The sequence below is a fragment of the Nicotiana sylvestris genome, chromosome 11 (assembly GCF_000393655.2).
Source record: "Nicotiana sylvestris chromosome 11, ASM39365v2, whole genome shotgun sequence".
NCBI classification, from domain to species: Eukaryota; Viridiplantae; Streptophyta; class Magnoliopsida; order Solanales; family Solanaceae; genus Nicotiana; species Nicotiana sylvestris.
Window position 1 is genome coordinate 35,448,987 of NC_091067.1, and position 18,863 is coordinate 35,467,849.

The window sequence follows — 18,863 nt, forward strand, 5'->3', positions numbered from 1 at the left end:
CACGGTGATCTAGAAGAGACAATCTATATGGATCAACCTGAAGGTTTCCTAGCTGAGGGAAAAGAAGATCACGTATGCCAACTAAAGAAGTCTTTGTATGGTTTGAAGCAATCCCCTAGACAGTGGTACAAGAGGTTTGATGCATTCATGACTACACATGAATTCTCAAGGAGTGCATTTGATAGCTGTGTGTATCACAAGAAGATGTCTGGTAACTCAATGATTTATTTACTGTTGTATGTTGATGATATGCTTATTGCTGCTAACAACATTATAGAGATAAATGCTTTGAAGAAACTATTGAGTAAGGAATTTGACATGAAGGATTTAGGAGCTGCAAAGAAAATCCTTGGTATGGAGATTTCAAGAGAAGACGATGTTGTACATCTTTCTCAGAAGAGGTATATTGAAAGGGTTCTCGAGAGATTCAATATGCAAACGTGCAAGCCTGTAAGTACACCATTAGCTCCTCATTTTAAACTTTCAGAGTCACAAATGCCTCAGTCCGAGGATGAGGTGGAGCATATGTCAAAGATTCCTTATGCCAGTGCAGTTGGTAGTATTATGTATGCTATGGTATGCACACGTCCAGATATTGCTCAATCTGTAAGTGTGGTAAGTAGATACATGTCCAACCCAGGAAAGAGGCATTGGGAAGCTGTCAAGTGGATATTGAGATATCTCAAAGGAGCTTCTGGTGTTGGTCTTACCTTTCGAAAAAGTGGTACAGGTATTTCAATTCTCGGTTATGTGGATTCTGACTATGCAGGAGATCTTGACAGAAGAAGGTCCACAACTGGATACATCTTTACCCTCGTTGGCAGTGCCGTCAGTTGGAAGTCGACTTTGCAGTCGATTGTCGCTTTGTCTACGACAGAAGCAGAATACATGGCAGCAGCGGAGGCGGTAAAGGAAGCTATCTGGTTGAAAAGTTTAGTAGCGGAATTGAGTTTGGTTCAGCTGGAATCAACTCTTAGATGTGATAGTCAGAGTGCTATTCATCTAATGAAAAATCAGAGATTTCATGAGCGCACTAAACACATTGATGTCAGATTTCATTTTATTCGAGATGTTATTGATGAGGGAACTATCAAGGTCGTGAAGGTTATCACAGACGATAATGCTGCAGACATGTTGACCAAGATAGTCCCGCTCGCTAAGTTTGCACACTGCAAGGACTTGGCGGGGGTGTGCATCAACTGATGCAACTCCGAAGAGAACAGTTGCTAGGTGGAGGTGGTATGTTCAACAATGGTTTGATTCTTCTTGTTTCTTACAACGGGGTTGCCCAGTAAGCTTAGAAGTTTTGGCCAGAGTTGTTCACACGCTCGAAACGCAAACCAAGGTGGAGATTGAAAATGTTGGTTTATGTTTAGTCAACAATGGCATGCTGAAAATGTTGGTTTATGTTTAGTCAACAATGGCATGCCAATTGGAAGAGTTGGTGGAAAGAGTTGGTGTGGATGCTAGGAGGAAGCTTCCTCCTTTGATGTCACCCATGACATCAAGAGGAGGTAGTTTGATGTCACCAATGACATCAAGAGGAGGTCTTTACCTCTATAAATAGATGCACTCCTTCACTTGTAGAAATCATCCCAAAATAATACAATACATTGTAGTGAGTAGAGAGTTAAGAGAGAAATTCTCTTAAGTGTAATTGGGAAATCTCCCCTTCCTTTGTTAATATTAAAAGGGCAATTGTTCTCTGGTGGACGTAGGATTATTTTGATCCGAACCACGTTAAATCTTGTGTTCTTTCTTTTACGTTTCCGCTAACAATTGGTATCAGAGCGACAGGATTCTTTAACGATCCAAGGAGAAAGAACAAGCAAATATGAGTTCCATGAAGTTTGAAATTGATAGATTCAATGGACGCAACAACTTCAATATCTGGAAGATCCAGATGATGGCGTTACTGCGGAGGGAAGGTTCAATCCATGCTATTGACGGAAAGTATCCTACGGATATATCAGCTCCCGACAAGGAGAAGATTGAAGGGGATGCATTGAGTGCAATCCAACTATCCCTTGCACCTAACGTGCTTTGTGAAGTGAGTACGGGTACCGAAGAGACGGCCAAACAGTTGTGGGAAAAGCTAGAAGGGCTATACCAAGACCGATCAGTGACAACAAGAATGTTGTTACAACGGCGTCTTCACACATTTAAGATGGGGTCAGGTACTTCGTTACAAGATCATTTAGATGCGTTTAATAAACTTGTCATGGACTTACAGATTGCAGGAATTAAAAGGGAGGAGGAGACGCTTGCATGTGCTTTGCTATTTTCATTGACTTCAGGATATCGTGATATTGAGAATTCAATGATGTATAGCAAGGAGCCTATCAAGCTTGAGCAAGTGCGGCAGGCACTTAACTCTAGTGATGTGCGGAGGCACATTGAAGGAGATAGAGATGACCAGGCAAGTGGCCTCTTTGTAAGAGGCCGGACTAGCCAACAGGGAAAGACCAAATCAAAGCACAGATCAAAGTCTCGTGTGAACAAGAAGAATACAGAGTGTTGGGGTTGTGGCAAGAAGGGGCACTTTGAACGAGATTGCCCAATGTCAAAGTCCAAGGAAAAGGCGAGTGCATCTACAGTTGAACAGGTACATAATTTTGATAATGATTATGTACTAACAACATCGTGTAATAATAATAGTAGTTATGAAAACAAATGGGTGTTAGACTCTGCTTGTACTCTGCATATGACGTTCCGAAAAGACTGGTTTAGCAACTACGAGAAAAGTGGAGGAACCGTAGTAATGGGCAATAATGCAACTTGTGCAATAGTTGGCATTGGCTCAGTTCGGGTTCGCTGCCATGATGGAATCGTGAGGACTATTACACAAGTCCGTCATGTTCCTGATCTGAAGAAGAATTTGATCTCCTTGGGTACTCTGGATGAACAAGGCTACAGGTACATGAGCGAAGCAGGAACTATGAAGGTGACTAAAGGTTCTTTAGTCATGCTGAAAGGCAAGCTGGAGAACGGCCTTTACACATTGGCCGGAAGCACCATTGTTGGCTCTGCAAATGCATCTACAGTGCAGTTATCTAATGATGACAAGGCAAGACTATGGCACATGAGACTGGGTCATATGAGCGCACGTGGACTGGAGATGTTGAGCAATCGTAAACTTTTGGAAGGTGAGAAGATCAGCACGCTTGACTTCTGTGAGCACTGCGTTCTAGGGAAGCAGAAGAAGGTCAGCTTCAGCACTGGCAAACACAAGACAAGAGGAGTGCTAGACTACATCCATTCAGATTTATGGGGTCCTTCTAAACTTCCATCGAAGGGCGGAAAGAGGTATCTTCTCATTTTTATTGATGATTTCTCACGAAAGGTTTGGGTGTATTTTTTGAAGGCAAAAAGTGATGCTTTTGAAGCATTTAAAGAGTGGAAGATTTTGGTTGAAAATCAAATGGAGCGGAAAATCAAGTATCTTCGCACAGACAATGGCTTGGAGTTTTGCAATGAAGAGTTTAATGAATTCTGCAAGGTTCATGGGATCTCAAGACATAGGACTGTCAGGCATACCCCACAGCAGAATGGAGTTGCCGAGAGAATGAACAGAACTCTTCTTGAAAAGGCTCGTTGTATGCTCCTACAAGCCAAAATGTCCAAAGTATTTTGGGCTGAAGCAGTTCACACTGCTGCTCATATTGTCAATCGATCTCCAGCATCGGCAATTGACTTTAAGACTCCGAATGAGGTATGGTCAGGTGAACCCTCTAACTATTCATACTTACGAGTATTTGGGTGTCCAGCTTATTATCACGTTAATGAAGGAAAGCTTGAACCAAGGGCTAAGAAGGCCATATTCGTAGGGTATGTGGATGGAGTAAAAGGGTACAAACTTTGGTGTTTGTCTTTACTCAAATTTATAGTTAGTAGAGATGTCACCTTCGATGAATCCTCTATACTTGATCCCCGTAAAGTTTCCGTGGAGTTTTCAGGAAACAAGAACAACGAGCAGGTGGAGCTTCCGGTGGAGCTTGCCAAGGAAAAGGATCAAGAGACTCAGGTTAAAGATGAGTCAGAAGATGTAGGCGTTGAAGAACTTGCTGTCAATGAACCATACACAATTGCGAAGGGGAGGGAGAAGAGGCAGACACGAGAACCGGAACGCCTTATAAATCAAGCAAACTTGATTGCATATGCGTTCGTAGCTGCACAAGAAGAGATTAAAGATCTGGAGCCCTCCTCGTATATTGAAGCAACTTCTTGCAAGGATGCCGCACAATGGCGGTTAGCCATGACTGAAGAGATGGAGTCTCTTCACAAGAATCAGACATGGGTCTTAGTGAAAAGACAAAAGGGGAAGAGGACAGTTGGATGCAAGTGGGTCTACCGAAAGAAAGAGGGAATTCCTGAAGTGGAAGATGCTAGGTTCAAGGCGAGATTGGTTGCAAAAGGTTTCAGCCAAAAGGAGGGAATTGACTACAATGAGATTTTCTCTCCGGTCGTGAAGCATAGCTCAATTCGCGTGCTACTAGCATTGGTTGCACAATTTGACTTGGAGCTTCAACAGCTTGATGTCAAAACTGCTTTCTTACACGGTGATCTAGAAGAGACAATCTATATGGATCAACCTGAAGGTTTCCTAGCTGAGGGAAAAGAAGATCACGTATGCCAACTAAAGAAGTCTTTGTATGGTTTGAAGCAATCCCCTAGACAGTGGTACAAGAGGTTTGATGCATTCATGACTACACATGAATTCTCAAGGAGTGCATTTGATAGTTGTGTGTATCACAAGAAGATGTCTGGTAACTCAATGATTTATTTACTGTTGTATGTTGATGATATGCTTATTGCTGCTAACAACATTACAGAGATAAATGCTTTGAAGAAACTATTGAGTAAGGAATTTGACATGAAGGATTTAGGAGCTGCAAAGAAAATCCTTGGTATGGAGATTTCAAGAGAAGACGATGTTGTACATCTTTCTCAGAAGAGGTATATTGAAAGGGTTCTCGAGAGATTCAATATGCAAACGTGCAAGCCTGTAAGTACACCATTAGCTCCTCATTTTAAACTTTCAGAGTCACAAATGCCTCAGTCCGAGGATGAGGTGGAGCATATGTCAAAGATTCCTTATGGCAGTGTTGTTGGTAGTATTATGTATGCTATGGTATGCACACGTCCAGATATTGCTCAATCTGTAAGTGTGGTAAGTAGATACATGTCCAACTCAGGAAAGAGGCATTGGGAAGCTGTCAAGTGGATATTAAGATATCTCAAAGGAGCTTCTGGTGTTGGTCTTACCTTTCGAAAAAGTGGTACAGGTATTTCAATTCTCGGTTATGTGGATTCTGACTATGCAGGAGATCTTGACAGAAGAAGGTCCACAACTGGATACATCTTTACCCTCGTTGGCAGTGCCGTCAGTTGGAAGTCGACTTTGCAGTCGATTGTCGCTTTGTCTACGACAGAAGCAGAATACATGGCAGCAGCGGAGGCGGTAAAGGAAGCTATCTGGTTGAAAAGTTTAGTAGCGGAATTGAGTTTGGTTCAGCTGGAATCAACTCTTAGATGTGATAGTCAGAGTGCTATTCATCTAATGAAAAATCAGAGATTTCATGAGCGCACTAAACACATTGATGTCAGATTTCATTTTATTCGAGATGTTATTGATGAGGGAACTATCAAGGTCGTGAAGGTTATCACAGACGATAATGCTGCAGACATGTTGACCAAGATAGTCCCGCTCGCTAAGTTTGCACACTGCAAGGACTTGGCGGGGGTGTGCATCAACTGATGCAACTCCGAAGAGAACAGTTGCTAGGTGGAGGTGGTATGTTCAACAATGGTTTGATTCTTCTTGTTTCTTACAACGGGGTTGCCCAGTAAGCTTAGAAGTTTTGGCCAGAGTTGTTCACACGCTCGAAACGCAAACCAAGGTGGAGATTGAAAATGTTGGTTTATGTTTAGTCAACAATGGCATGCTGAAAATGTTGGTTTATGTTTAGTCAACAATGGCATGCCAATTGGAAGAGTTGGTGGAAAGAGTTGGTGTGGATGCTAGGAGGAAGCTTCCTCCTTTGATGTCACCCATGACATCAAGAGGAGGTAGTTTGATGTCACCAATGACATCAAGAGGAGGTCTTTACCTCTATAAATAGATGCACTCCTTCATTTGTAGAAACCATCCCAAAAATAATACAACACATTGTAGTGAGTAGAGAGTTAAGAGAGAAATTCTCTTAAGTGTAATTGGGAACTCTCCCCTTCCTTTGTTAATATTAAAAAGGCAACTGTTCTCTGGTGGACGTAGGATTATTTTGATCCAAACCACGTTAAATCTTGTGTTCTTTCTTTTACGTTTCCGCTAACACCCCATAGTTTCATTGTCTCATATTATTGGCTTAAGCTGGTTATCGATGTTTTATGATATATTTTGGATTGGTTTCGCTGAGTAGTATTATTTGTGTGAAGTTTCATAATGTACAAGCTTTCCGTTTGCTTTGGTTTGAGGTTTAACTATTGTGAAGAGTTTTGAGTTATATTGTGAAATTTCTATAATTATTAAGTAATTGATGCTGATATGGTAGGATCGGGTTGCGCGCCGCAACAGGAGGAATAAGGGTGATATATTGAGGAGGAATAAAGGTTAAATGCTATTATACGATGGGATCAGGTTGCACACCGCAACAAGAGGAATAAGGGTGGATTGATCTGGAGTAATATGGGTGAATATTCATATTGATATTGATATATGGTGGGATCGGGATGCGCGCCTCATCAGTTTATATGTTTATGTATCTTTCTTCTACTGTGTAAGTTATTCGGTAGCTTTGCGTTTCACTTAAGGATTGGTTATAGCTGAATACTAATAAGACACTTGAGTTCTGTATTCATTCCTTGCAAGTTACTGTTTTATTTTGTCTTGTCCTTCTTTCTACTTTTATTTTACACTGTATGCAGGTTATATTGTAATTGCCCTGCCGTAGCCTTGTCACTACCTCGTCGAGGTTAGGCTTGGCACTTACTAGTACATGGAGTCAGTTGTACTGATACTGCACTCTGCACTTCCTGTGCAGATTTTGGAGCAGGTAGTGGCTGATCGAGAGGTCGAGTGCAGATATTTTTAGCTAGGAGACCCAAGGTAGTCCTGCTGGCGTCCGCAAGCCCGTCCCCTTCTATGCTCCTACATTTATTGTTTTTACTTCCCTTCATAAACAGTTGCATCTTCTTTCGAACGAATGTTTGTAGCAAATCTTAGTGTGTTCGTGGATTGTGACACCGGATTCTAGGTAGTAATAGCAATAGTATTAGTAATAGTATATAAACAAATAGGCTATTTACTTACTTCCGCATTTATTTCTACTTGTTTTAGCTTGTTTACTTTTAATCACCGGAACGTAAAGAAATTGGTTAATAATAGCCTAACGCTGGCTTGCCTAGCAAATTTGATGCTAGGCGCCATCACTGTCTCGATGGTGGGAATTTCGGGTCGTGACAACAAGGCTAGATTGGTTGTCAAATATTTTAATTCGAAAAGGGGAGTTGATTTTGATAAAATCTTTTCTTCAGTTGCGAAGATGTTATCCATTCAGGTTGTTCTTGGTTTGACTGCAAGTCCAGATTTAGAGCTTGAGCAAATGAATGTTAAAACTGATTTTCACCATCATGAATTCGATGAAGAAATTTATATGGAGCAGCCATAAGGTTTTGAAGTCAAGGGAAAAGAGAATTTCGTTTGCAAGTTGAAGAAGAACTTGTATGGTTTGAAACAAGCTCCTAGGTAGTAGTACAAGAAGTTTGGTTCTTTTATGAGTCAGCAAAGCTTCAAGAAGACTTCTTCAAACCATTATGTTTTTGTGCAAAAATTCTTTGATGATGACTTTATTATCTTATTATTTTATGTTGATGACATGCTTGTTGTTGGTCATAATGCTTGCAGGATTCAGAAGTTGAAGCAAAGAGTTGAATAAGTCTTTTGCTATGAAAGACTTAGGACCAGCAAGACAGATTCTTCGCATGCAAATAGTCCGTGACAGAGAGGCCAAGAAGTTGTGGAAGAAAAATAAATTCAGAAAGTACTTCACAATAGTTGGTACCTCCTGTTTTACCGTTTCCCTTTTGGTATTAGCTAAATTACTGTTACTTTACTTCGCAATAGTTAAACCTTTCAACTAGGATACTAGTTACCACTTGTTTCCTTCTAGTTTGATTTGTGTACGTTGTGCACTAGCGAGTCTTCTCTAGATTGTTGTAGGTGTAGTGGCTGCAGTCTGGGATGATAGAATAAGGGCATGTCCTCGGGTGGGACAGAGTGTGGGGCTGGGGTCAGGGGGTGGGTTGGGTAGCAGGGGAGGTAGAGGGGGCAAGGGAGCCTATAGGTTGAGAGTCGGGTCATGGAACATAGGTTCACTAACGAGTAAATCCATAGAGTTGGCGAAAATCCTACAGAAGAGGAAGATTAATATAGCGTGTGTCCAGGAGACTAGGTGGGTCGGATCGAGGGCGAAAAACGTGGATGGGTATAAGTTGTGGTACTCTGGTGTCCTGAGGGGTAAGAATGGAGTGGGTATCCTGGTAGATAGTCATCTTAGAGAGTCTGTGGTAGAGGTCAGGCGGGTGAATGATAGACTAATGACTATTAAGTTGGTGGTGGGTGAGGGTACTTTAAATGTCGTTAGCGCGTACGCACCGCAAGCAGGCTTGGATGGGGATATTAAGAGGCGCTTTTGGGAGGGGTTGGATGAGATTGTTCGTAGTATACCGTCTTCTGAGAGGTTATTCATAGGAGGAGATTTCAATGGCCATATTGGGTCATCTGCAGGTGGGTACAATGAGGTGCATGGCGGCTTTGGTTTCGGCGAGCGGAACGGAGGGGCATTTCGTTGTTGGACTTTGCCAAGGCTTTCGATCTAGTCATTGCGAACTCGAGTTTTACGAAGCGGGATGAACATTTGGTTACTTACCAAAGTTCGGTGGCGAAGACTCAGATTGACTATCTCCTCCTCAGGAGATGCGACAGAAGGTTGTGCGAGGACTGCAAGGTTATCCCAAGTGAGACCCTCTCAACGCAGCATAGGCTTTTGGTGATGGACATTTGTATTAGGATAAGGAGGAAGAAGAGGTCAGTACAAGGACGCCCCAAGATTAGGTGGGGAGCCTTAACTAAGGATAAAGCTAAGGAGTTGGAAGGAAGGTTATCGGCAATGGGAGCTTGGAGAAGTAGTGGGGACGCAAACACAATGTGGTCGACGACGGCGGCTGTATAAGAAAGGCGGCGGGAGAGGTGTTAGGGATATCTACGGGCCACAATGGTGGCCACAAAGGGGATTGGTGGTGGAATGCAGTTGTCCAAGGTAAAGTGGAAGCAAAGAACGGCTTACATGCGGTTAGTAGGGAGCACTGACGAGGAGGAGAAGAGAGAACAGTCAAAGGTATAAGGTAGCTAGGAAGGAGGCGAAGATGGCAGTGACGGAGGCTAAGACGACAGCTTTTGCTCGTCTGTATGAGGAACTAAGGAACAAAGGTGGGGAGAAGAAGTTATTCCGACTCGCTAAGGCGAGAGAGAGGACAACTCGGGATCTGGACCAAGTGAGGTGCATAAAAGATGATGACGGCAAAGTTTTGATGGGAGATGACCAGATTAAGAGGAGGTGGCAGACCTACTTTCATAAACTTCTAAGTGAAGAAGGGGATCAGGATATTATACTTGGGGAATCGAGGAATGCCGACAGTCACCATGAATTAAGTAATTGTAGGGACATTGAGATCGATGAAGTCATGGAGGCAATGCGTAAGATGAGAAGGGGCAGAGCTACCGGGCCAGACGAAATTCCGGTTGAACTGTGGAGGTGTGTGGGTAGAGCAGGCTTGGAATGGCTTACTGCATTGTTTAGTGTTATATTCAAGACTAATAGGATGCCTGAAGAGTGGAGGTGGAGTACAATGGTCCCGTTGTATAAGAACAAAGGTGATGTCCAGAGCTGTAACAACTATAGGGGCATCAAATTACTAAGTCATACCATGAAAGTTTGGGAGAGAGTGGTAGAAATGAGAGTGCGAAGGACGGTGTCTATTTCAGACAACCAGTTCGGGTTCATGCCGGGACGATCTACCACAGAAGCTATCCACCTTATTAGGAGGATGGTGGAACAGTACAGAGATAAGAAGAAGGATCTCCACATGGTGTTTATTGATCTGGAGAAAGCGTACGATAAGGTTCCTAGGAAGGTCTTATGGAGCTGCTTAGAGGATAAAGGGGTCCCGAGTAACTATATTAGGGTGATTAAAGACATGTATGATGGAGCTAAGACTCGGGTTAGGACAGTAGGAGGCGACTCTGAACACTTTCCAGTTATTACGGGGTTGCACCAAGGGTCTGCGCTCAGCCCATTCCTATTTGCCCTGGTGATGGATGCACTGACTCATCATATTCAAGGGGAGGTGCCATGGTGCATGCTATTTGCTGATGACATTATTCTAATTGACGAGACACGAGGCGGCGTCAACGAGAGGCTAGAGATTTGGAGACATGCTCTTGAGTCTAAAGGTTTCAAGTTGAGCAGGACGAAGACGGAATACCTCGAGTGCAAATTTGGAGTTGAGCCGACGGAAGCGGGAGTTGAAGTGAGGCTTGACTCTCAAGTCATTCCCAAGAGGGGTAGTTTCAAGTACCTTGGATCGGTTATTCAGGGGATCGGGGAGATTGACGAGGATGTCACACACCGTATAGGGGTGGGGTGGATGAAGTGGAGGTTAGCGTCGGGAGTCTTGTGTGACAAGAAAGTGCCACCGTTACTAAAAGGTAAGTTTTATAGAGCAGTGGTTAGGCCTGCCATGTTATATGGAACTGAATGTTGGCCGGTAAAGAACTCACACATCCAGAAGATGAAAGTAGCAGAGATGAGGATGTTGAGGTGGATGTGCGGGCATACAAGGATGGATAAGATTAGGAATGAAGATATTCGAGAGAAGGTGGGTGTGGCCCCCATGGAGGACAAGATGCGGGAAGTAAGACTCAGATGGTTCGGGCACATTCAGAGGAGGAGCACTGATGCACCGGTGAGGAGGTGTGAGCGACTGGCTGTAGTGGGCACGCGGAGAGGTAGAGGGCGACCTAAGAAGTATTGGGGAGAGGTGATCAGACAGGACATGGCACGACTTAGGATTACTGAGGACATGGCCCTTGACAGGGAATTATGGAGGTCGAGCATTAAGGTTGTAGGTTAGGGGAAAGTTGTGAATATTTCTACAACACAATAGAGTGAGACTAGCCAGTTAGGAGTTAGACTAAGAATGTCATTGGTCGTCTATTGATGCAGGGCTTTACCTGCTAGTTTTACTATACCAGCCATCTATTTTGTATTTCGTATTCTGTATTTCATATTTCATATCTCTTATACTACTGTTATTTTATTATGTATTTTTATGGTACTAATATATCGGCTCCTGTTGTTTTTTGAGCCAAGGGTCTCCTGGAAACAGCCTCTCTACCCTTCGGGGTAGGGGTAAGGTCTGCGTACATATTACCCTCCCCAGACCCCACTTGTGGGATTATACTGGGTCGTTGTTGTTGCTGTTGTTGTTGTACTTCACAAATTCAACATGGATAAAGCTAAGATTGTAAGTACATCTTTAGCTATGCACTTCAAATTTAGCACGAAGCATTGTCCTTCTAGTGATGATGAGAAGGAAGATATAAAGAAAGTTCCTTATGCTTCAGTTGTTGGCAGTTTGATGTATGTAATGATTTGTAGGTCTAAACATATTGATATGAGATATCATTGGATTAGAGATGTGTTGATTCTAAGTTGCTTGAACTCGAGAAGATTCACACCGATAATAATGGTTCGGATATGTTGACTAATGCTCTGCGAACAGGGAAGTTTGAAGTTTGTTGCATGAACCTCGGAATGGCAGTCTCCTCTACATAGTCGGGAGGGAAATTGTTGGATTTTTTGTCTTGTTCCATTCCTATGTGGGTAAATAAAATAGCTTTTGGACTAAGCCCATTTTGCCTTATAGCCCACTAATGTCAAGACATATAAATATGACCTATTTTAGATTAGAAACATAACAAGAGAAAAAACATAAGGGTGCAGCAGTTTTGAAGCCTGGTGAGAGAGAAAAGTGTGTTCTTTTGCTTTAGAAAATTTCTGCTCAGACAGTCTGCTTCAATAACTCGTTAACCGTTGGATCGTGCTCAAATTTGAACTAGCAGTTCTTAACATATGGTTCTTAGGGTTCCACAATGGAGATTGGATTTGGAAGCCTATAACTTTGATTTTGGAGATGTGAACAGTAGCTCATTTTTGGGGTGATTTCTCTCTTTTCTTCAATTATGGTGCAATTTTATTTTTATTGTTGCTCTTGGTTTAGCACTTGCTTTTTGGTCAATTTTGAAAACTTTTGTAACTCTTGTTGACTGATTAAGTGGAGCTTTGAGGGCCTTCGCTCCCGTGGTTTTTTAACATCTTCACGTTGAAGGGGCTTTCCCCGTAAATTTGATGTCTCGTATCTTGATTACTTTTGCCTTGTTATTCTTCGTTTGTGTGTAGTATATTTGTTGCACGTATTACCATGTGCCAATTTATTGTCTTCTCCTGGTTCAAGTAGATTGGGAAAGTTTGACTTGGGTATTATTCCGTTGCTACCTTATCGCGCACATTGCTTGTGCTTGTTATTTCCCAACAGGATGCTCTAATGAAAAGAGGAAGGCAACATTGATGGTATGGGAGAAGATGTGCTTACCTAAAAAAATTTGGGGAGTCAATATTACGAATTGTATAATGTGAAACTTTGCTCTTGTTGGCAGGGGCGGCCCGACGAGTTCTGTAGCCTAAAGCCAAATTTTATAAGGGGCCTTAACTTTTTTTTTACAAAAAATTATTTATTTATTTAAAGTCTATTTTTCTAGCGTTTCTTGGATACAAAATTATTAATAATTTTCTTATAATCAATAACTTCTAATAAGTCTTTCTTAATTGACAATATAGCTAATCTATTTAACCTTTTATTGAGACATTATTGATCTTAGGTGAGATTTTATCAATTTTAATTTTGATTTTTTTTTCCTGAAATAACGAAAACAAGAGTTATTAACATTATTCCATAAGTATTATAGACATTGGAAAAAGAATCAATTTTTTTATTTGACCAAGTGTATCAATTAAACTATTATCTTCCAATTGCACTATTTTTCTTAATATTTTTATCTTATAAAATAAATCTAAACCATCAATATCGAATTGATTATTTTGCTTTAGAACATTCAACATTAACAGCTTGTTTGGATGGTTGTTATGCATCGTTTCATAATGTATCGTTTCATAATGTATCGTATCGTATTGTACTGTATCATTTGATAAATACAATGTTTGGATAGATTGTGTCGTTTGCCATCATTTCATAATATCACGTACCAGCAATATGAAGAATAAACTTGCAATATTATAAAGAAAAATTATGATACAAGGTAAAATTACTATATAAAAAAGTAGGGTAAATGATAAAATAAAATAATTTAATAATAATAAAGGGTGAGATTGAGAGAAGAAGACAAGATAACGACGCGACCACACCAAATGGTCATTACATAAAGTGGCACATTTCGTCGTCATGTAACAGTGGATTTAACGATACGATACAATAAAATTTAAGTAACAATACGATACGATACAATGGGTAACAACCATCCAAACAAGCTGTAAGGCAATATTTTTTCAAATTTTATCATTTAGTGATCTTAATTTTTACCGTTAAATAGAAAACCAAAAATTATTTCATATGCTTCGAATTATTCAAATCTATTTTGAAGTGAAAAGAATAGCCTTGTCTACTATGTATAAAGTAATCAACTCCAAAGTATTCTTCGAAAGATTTTGAGATTTTATTATCAACATTCTCATCAAATTGTTACTTCCTATATATCATATGTTTCATACAAAATTTGGGTTCGATATTCATTTCAAGTGCAGTATTTTTGACAGAAATCATAGCAGTTGCAAATCCTTCTTCTCTATACTTGTTAAAGAAAAAAATCAAACTTTTTCACTTTACAAAATCTTTTTTAAAACTTATACACATCATATTAGGTGTAACAAAAAATTAGGCCCCAAAAAATGTGGGGCCAAAGCAATTGTTTTACTTGCTTAATGGAAGGGCCACCCTGCTTGTTGGGAAACTGAGTTGGCTGCTAGGAGGAAAAAAATGATATAATGTGGGTGAAATGGGTTCATGGAATATACATGAAGAATAACGAGGATATATAGTCACACAACACCAACTGATTTTAGTTGGTACTGGAAAAATATTCAGAAGATCAAGCTGGCTATGGGAAGCTGGTATATTAATAAATATATTCCCTAACTACCAATGGGTGTTATTCAGTCTCACGGAGTTATATTGCCATGATGGGTGAAAAACCACTTACGGATACAGCTGAGCTTGTTTCGAATACAGTGATGCTTCCTAAATACAGGCATTTTGTGGTTAACACAGGGGAGACTTCCAACAAAGGAAAGAATGATCAGATTGGGAATACCATGTGATAACACTGCATGGCACTTTGAAACTATACAACATTATTAACTGAGTGGCTGAGACAGCAGAGGTTCTTTAGATGTAACAATTTTGTTTTTTATGGTAATATTTCAAATTTTATTGCCAAAAAAAAAACATCGCCTAATAAATTAATACACTATATATTTTTTATTTGAATACATTTTCCATATTCTAACTAAATATACCTAATAAAATAAAAGCATGAAATTTAAAGAGTTTATTAGCAGGCCACTTAAAAATAATAACATTAACGTTAATAATAACTGTGTATTTGGTAACTGGCAGGACTAAAGGACCTGTTATAGTAGGCAAATTGTACTTATAGTAAAATTTCTTTATAAGTGAAATTCATTCCAACTCTATTCCCTCTCTGCGAGACGTTTAGGATTGATCTCATTAAGGTTCACAATAGTAATACTCCCTCCGTTGTTCAAATTAGATGGCATACTTTCTTTTTTAGTCTGTTTCAAAATAAATGGCATATTTTTAAATTTGGGAATAATTAAACTTCTCGTTTACCGAGAAGCTTTTATAAATACAACAAATATCGTAGTCCCACAAAATTTTTACACCTTAAGATTTTAAGACCACAAATTTCAAAAGTTTCTTTTTTTTTCTCTTAAACTCCGTGGCGAATCAAACTAACTCGTCTAAATTGAAACACATGTTCAAGAGGGTGCATAAATTAAAACATAGAGAGTGTATGATGAGATTGAAATGAATAACTTAGTACATACCTTTCTCTCATCCCCAACTCCGGGGGCTGGATCTTCATCTTGAAGAGCCTGAAGACCATAACTATTATTCCGCCTGATTTCTTTGACCGTTTCCCTGATACCTCTGATCTCTTCTGCTGCATCCTGGACTCTTTTATAGTGAACCAAGTCCATATATCTTGCTATTCCTTTGTCCTTGTGAAGCTTTTCTGCAATCACAAATTTATCAATGGCGTCTTCAGCTATGTTCACTACCTTTCTTATACGCTTCACCAATCCTCTCAGAACTTCATTCTCCGTTCGGCGCTTTGCAGCTTGTGTCAAGAAAGCATTAAAGTCACTTAGATCTTGAAGTAAATTCTCAGCCTCGCCTTTTACTCCAAGAATAAGTTCTGCGTTGTCTTGCAACAACTGCATCAAGTTCTCCAATAGGAAATTCACAGCTACATCTGCCATGGTTACTTCCTCTTCTCTTTTTTAGCAGATCGAATTAAAGCAGAGAAAATATTGGAATTTGAAGGCAGATTTATTTTTAGCTTTAGCTGAGAGATGTAAAAGCAGAGCCAAAGGTACAGGCAATAAAGGTAACTATTATATACTAGTACAAGTGAACTTCGATCGATGTGTTTGTTTAGCTTTACTTTTAAATACTCTATATTTTTTACTATTGTTTTAGTTTGTCATATAAATTAATGACTTGATGAGTACCGTCCAAACGGGTTTTATCGTGTATATGTTTAATATTTAAGATTTTTAGTATTGAACACATTATATATTTAAAATTATGGGTTCATATATATTAATATTATTCCCTCAGTTTCAGATTAGATGACACACTTTCTTATTTCGCTCTAAAAATAATGGCACCTTTTTTCAATTGGAAATAATTAAACTTTAAACTCTTTATTTCACACATGTTACCCTCAGTGAGAAGTTTTTATAACCACACAAATATCTTGGTCCCACAAAACTTTTATCTCTTAATCTTTTAAGACCACAAATTTCAAAAGCTTTTTTTTTTCTTAAACTACGTGTTGAATCAAACTACCTCATCTAAATTGAAACGGAGGGACTATAGTTTAAGTGAATTTTACCACATAAAATTATGTTCTGCATCGAAAGTACTGTGTTTCGATGAACTAGGTATTTTGAAGTTGCATCCATTCCTGGTATCGTCGGGTTCATCTGAATCTATATCTTCTATGTGGAGCATAAATTTATGTATAAAGTCATATAAAAATATATAATAAACAGTAGATATGAACCCATAATTTTAAAAGTATAATAGGTCCATTGTAAAAAATTAAAAGTGTAACACATAGAACTTAAATTATGAATCATCCACCCATACAAGTAGAGTTTAAAAGTACAATTGATATTCTCTTCAAAACAATGCACAACAACAACGACCCAATAAAATCTCACAAGTGGAGTCTGGGGAGGGTAGCGTGTACGCAGACCTTACCTCTACGCTGAGGGGTAGAGAGGTTGTTCTGATAGACACTTGGCTTAAGAAGACGAAAAGAGACAATATATCAGTACCATAAAAAAAATCATAGAAATAATAATATCACAAGAACCAGTGAATAGAAGGAAAGTAGAAATAATAACCAGCAAATAAGGCTCGTCACTATAAAAACGGAAGAATAATATTAACACAACATTGACCACTAGCAGTGTAAGACTAAATCGTATTAGCCTAGCCTCACACTAGTAGACTAAATATGCTCAACTACCTCCTAACCTACAACATTAATGCTCGACCTCCACAGCTTCCTATCTAATGCCATGTCCTCAGAGATCTGAAGCCTCACCATATCCCGCCTGATCACTTTTCCTCAATACTTCTTAGGCCACCCTCTACCTCTCCCCGCACCCACAAATGCCAACCGCTCGTACCTCCTTACCGGGGCATCCAAGCTTCTCTTCTGTATGTGCCTGAACCATCTGAGCCTCGCTTCTCGCATCTTATCATCAATGGGAGTCACGCCAACCTTTTCCCGAATATCTTTATTCCTAATCTTATCCATACTAGTGTGCCCGCACGTCCACCTCAACATCCTCATTTCTGCTACTTTCATCTTCTGGATGAGTTCTTAACTGGCCAACATTCTGCCCCGGCCCATACAACATGGTCGGTCTAACCATCGCTCTATAAAACTTACCTTTGAGTAGCGGTGGTACTTTCTAATCACAGAAGACTCCAGCTGCTAACCTCCATTTCATCCACCTAGCCCTATACGGTGTGCGACATCCTCGTCGATCTGCCCACCCCCTGAATAACCGACCCAAGGTACTTGAAACTGCCTCTCTTGGAAATGACCTGCGATCCAAGCCTCACGTCCATGCCCGCTTCTCTCGGCTCAACACAGAACTTGCACTCAAGATATTTCGTCTTTGTCCTGCTCAACTTGAAACCATTAGGCTCAAGGGCCTGTATCCAAACCTCCCGCCTCTCGTTAACGCCACTCCACATCTCGTCAATCAGAACAATTCATCAGCGAATAACATACACCATGGCACCTCTCCTTGAATATGGTGTGTCAGTGTGTCCATCACTAGGGCAAAGGACAAATAAGAATGGACTGGCACAGATCCTTGGTGTAACCCATAAGAACCAGAAAATGCTCAAAGTCGCCTCCCATTGTCTTAATCCGAGTCTTAGCACCATCATACATGTCCTTAATCGTCCTATGTAAGCAACCGGTACACCTTTAGCCTCTAGGCATATCCAAAAAACCTCTCTAGGAATCTTGTCATACGCTTTCTCCATATCAATAAACACCATCTGCAGATCCTTCTTCTTATCCCAGTAATGCGGTTCCTATTTTTTTTTCTTACCAAGGTTATTTACCGTCTGATACAAAGGATTACATTTTTTTTGTTGTTTATATGTTGATCCTACGGTTCTAGTTTATATGTGGGGTTAAGCCATATGGAAGAATATATTTTTCCTCCTGTTCCACTTATCGAAATAATTCAAATAACTATTAAATCTAACTCAGAATTAGCTTGACTAAAGTTTGAAGATAATGTAGGTATTTACAGAGTATACAGAAAATATTTTTTGATGAATTAGTAGCAGTTTAGTTTCTTTTCAAAAGAGAGAGGTACATTATTTAAACCTACCAAAACAGCGTTTTGCTGAAATACACAAATAAGCAAGCAGAACTTGTCAAAAGTTGAGTCGTCTCAAGATAATAACAATAGATTCCTTCTTCCTTCTTCGTGAACTGTGTGATATTTGAATCTATTTGTTGTTGAAGTTCCCCGCAAACTTTGGTCGATGATTATAAAAATTAAACGCATACTTACTCATATATTCCATTGCAATTAAAAAAGATAATTTTAAAGTGATTTGAAAAGATACATTCGAACCATTTCACGTGCAAACCACATAGATTTCTTATAGACATTAGTAGAGAATTACTATCCCAAGAATGGTGCATCGTTCATCCCAAATTTTCTTATTTAGTGTTAGCCCGACCATTTACTAATCACCTATGGTTTTGATGATAACAATAATTGAAAAATTAAATTTTAATGAAGCCAACTAAAGGTTAGTATGAAATATCAAAACATTGATAATGTATGGGTCCAAATTTGACCAATCACGACCAACGA

The 18,863-nt window shown here is 39.8% G+C and overlaps 1 protein-coding gene across 1 annotated transcript in view; it reads right to left on the reverse strand.

Annotated features, from left to right (window-relative positions):
• LOC104244964 (putative late blight resistance protein homolog R1A-3) overlaps positions 1 to 15,848 on the reverse strand; it is a 31,269-nt gene extending 15,421 nt beyond the window's left edge. Inside the window, exon 1 of the mRNA XM_070162441.1 lies at positions 15,261 to 15,848. Coding sequence (XP_070018542.1) covers positions 15,261 to 15,695 — 435 coding nt within the window. The 5' untranslated portion in view covers positions 15,696 to 15,848. The remainder of the gene's footprint in view (positions 1 to 15,260) is intronic.
• Between the last annotated feature and the right edge of the window lie 3,015 nt (positions 15,849 to 18,863).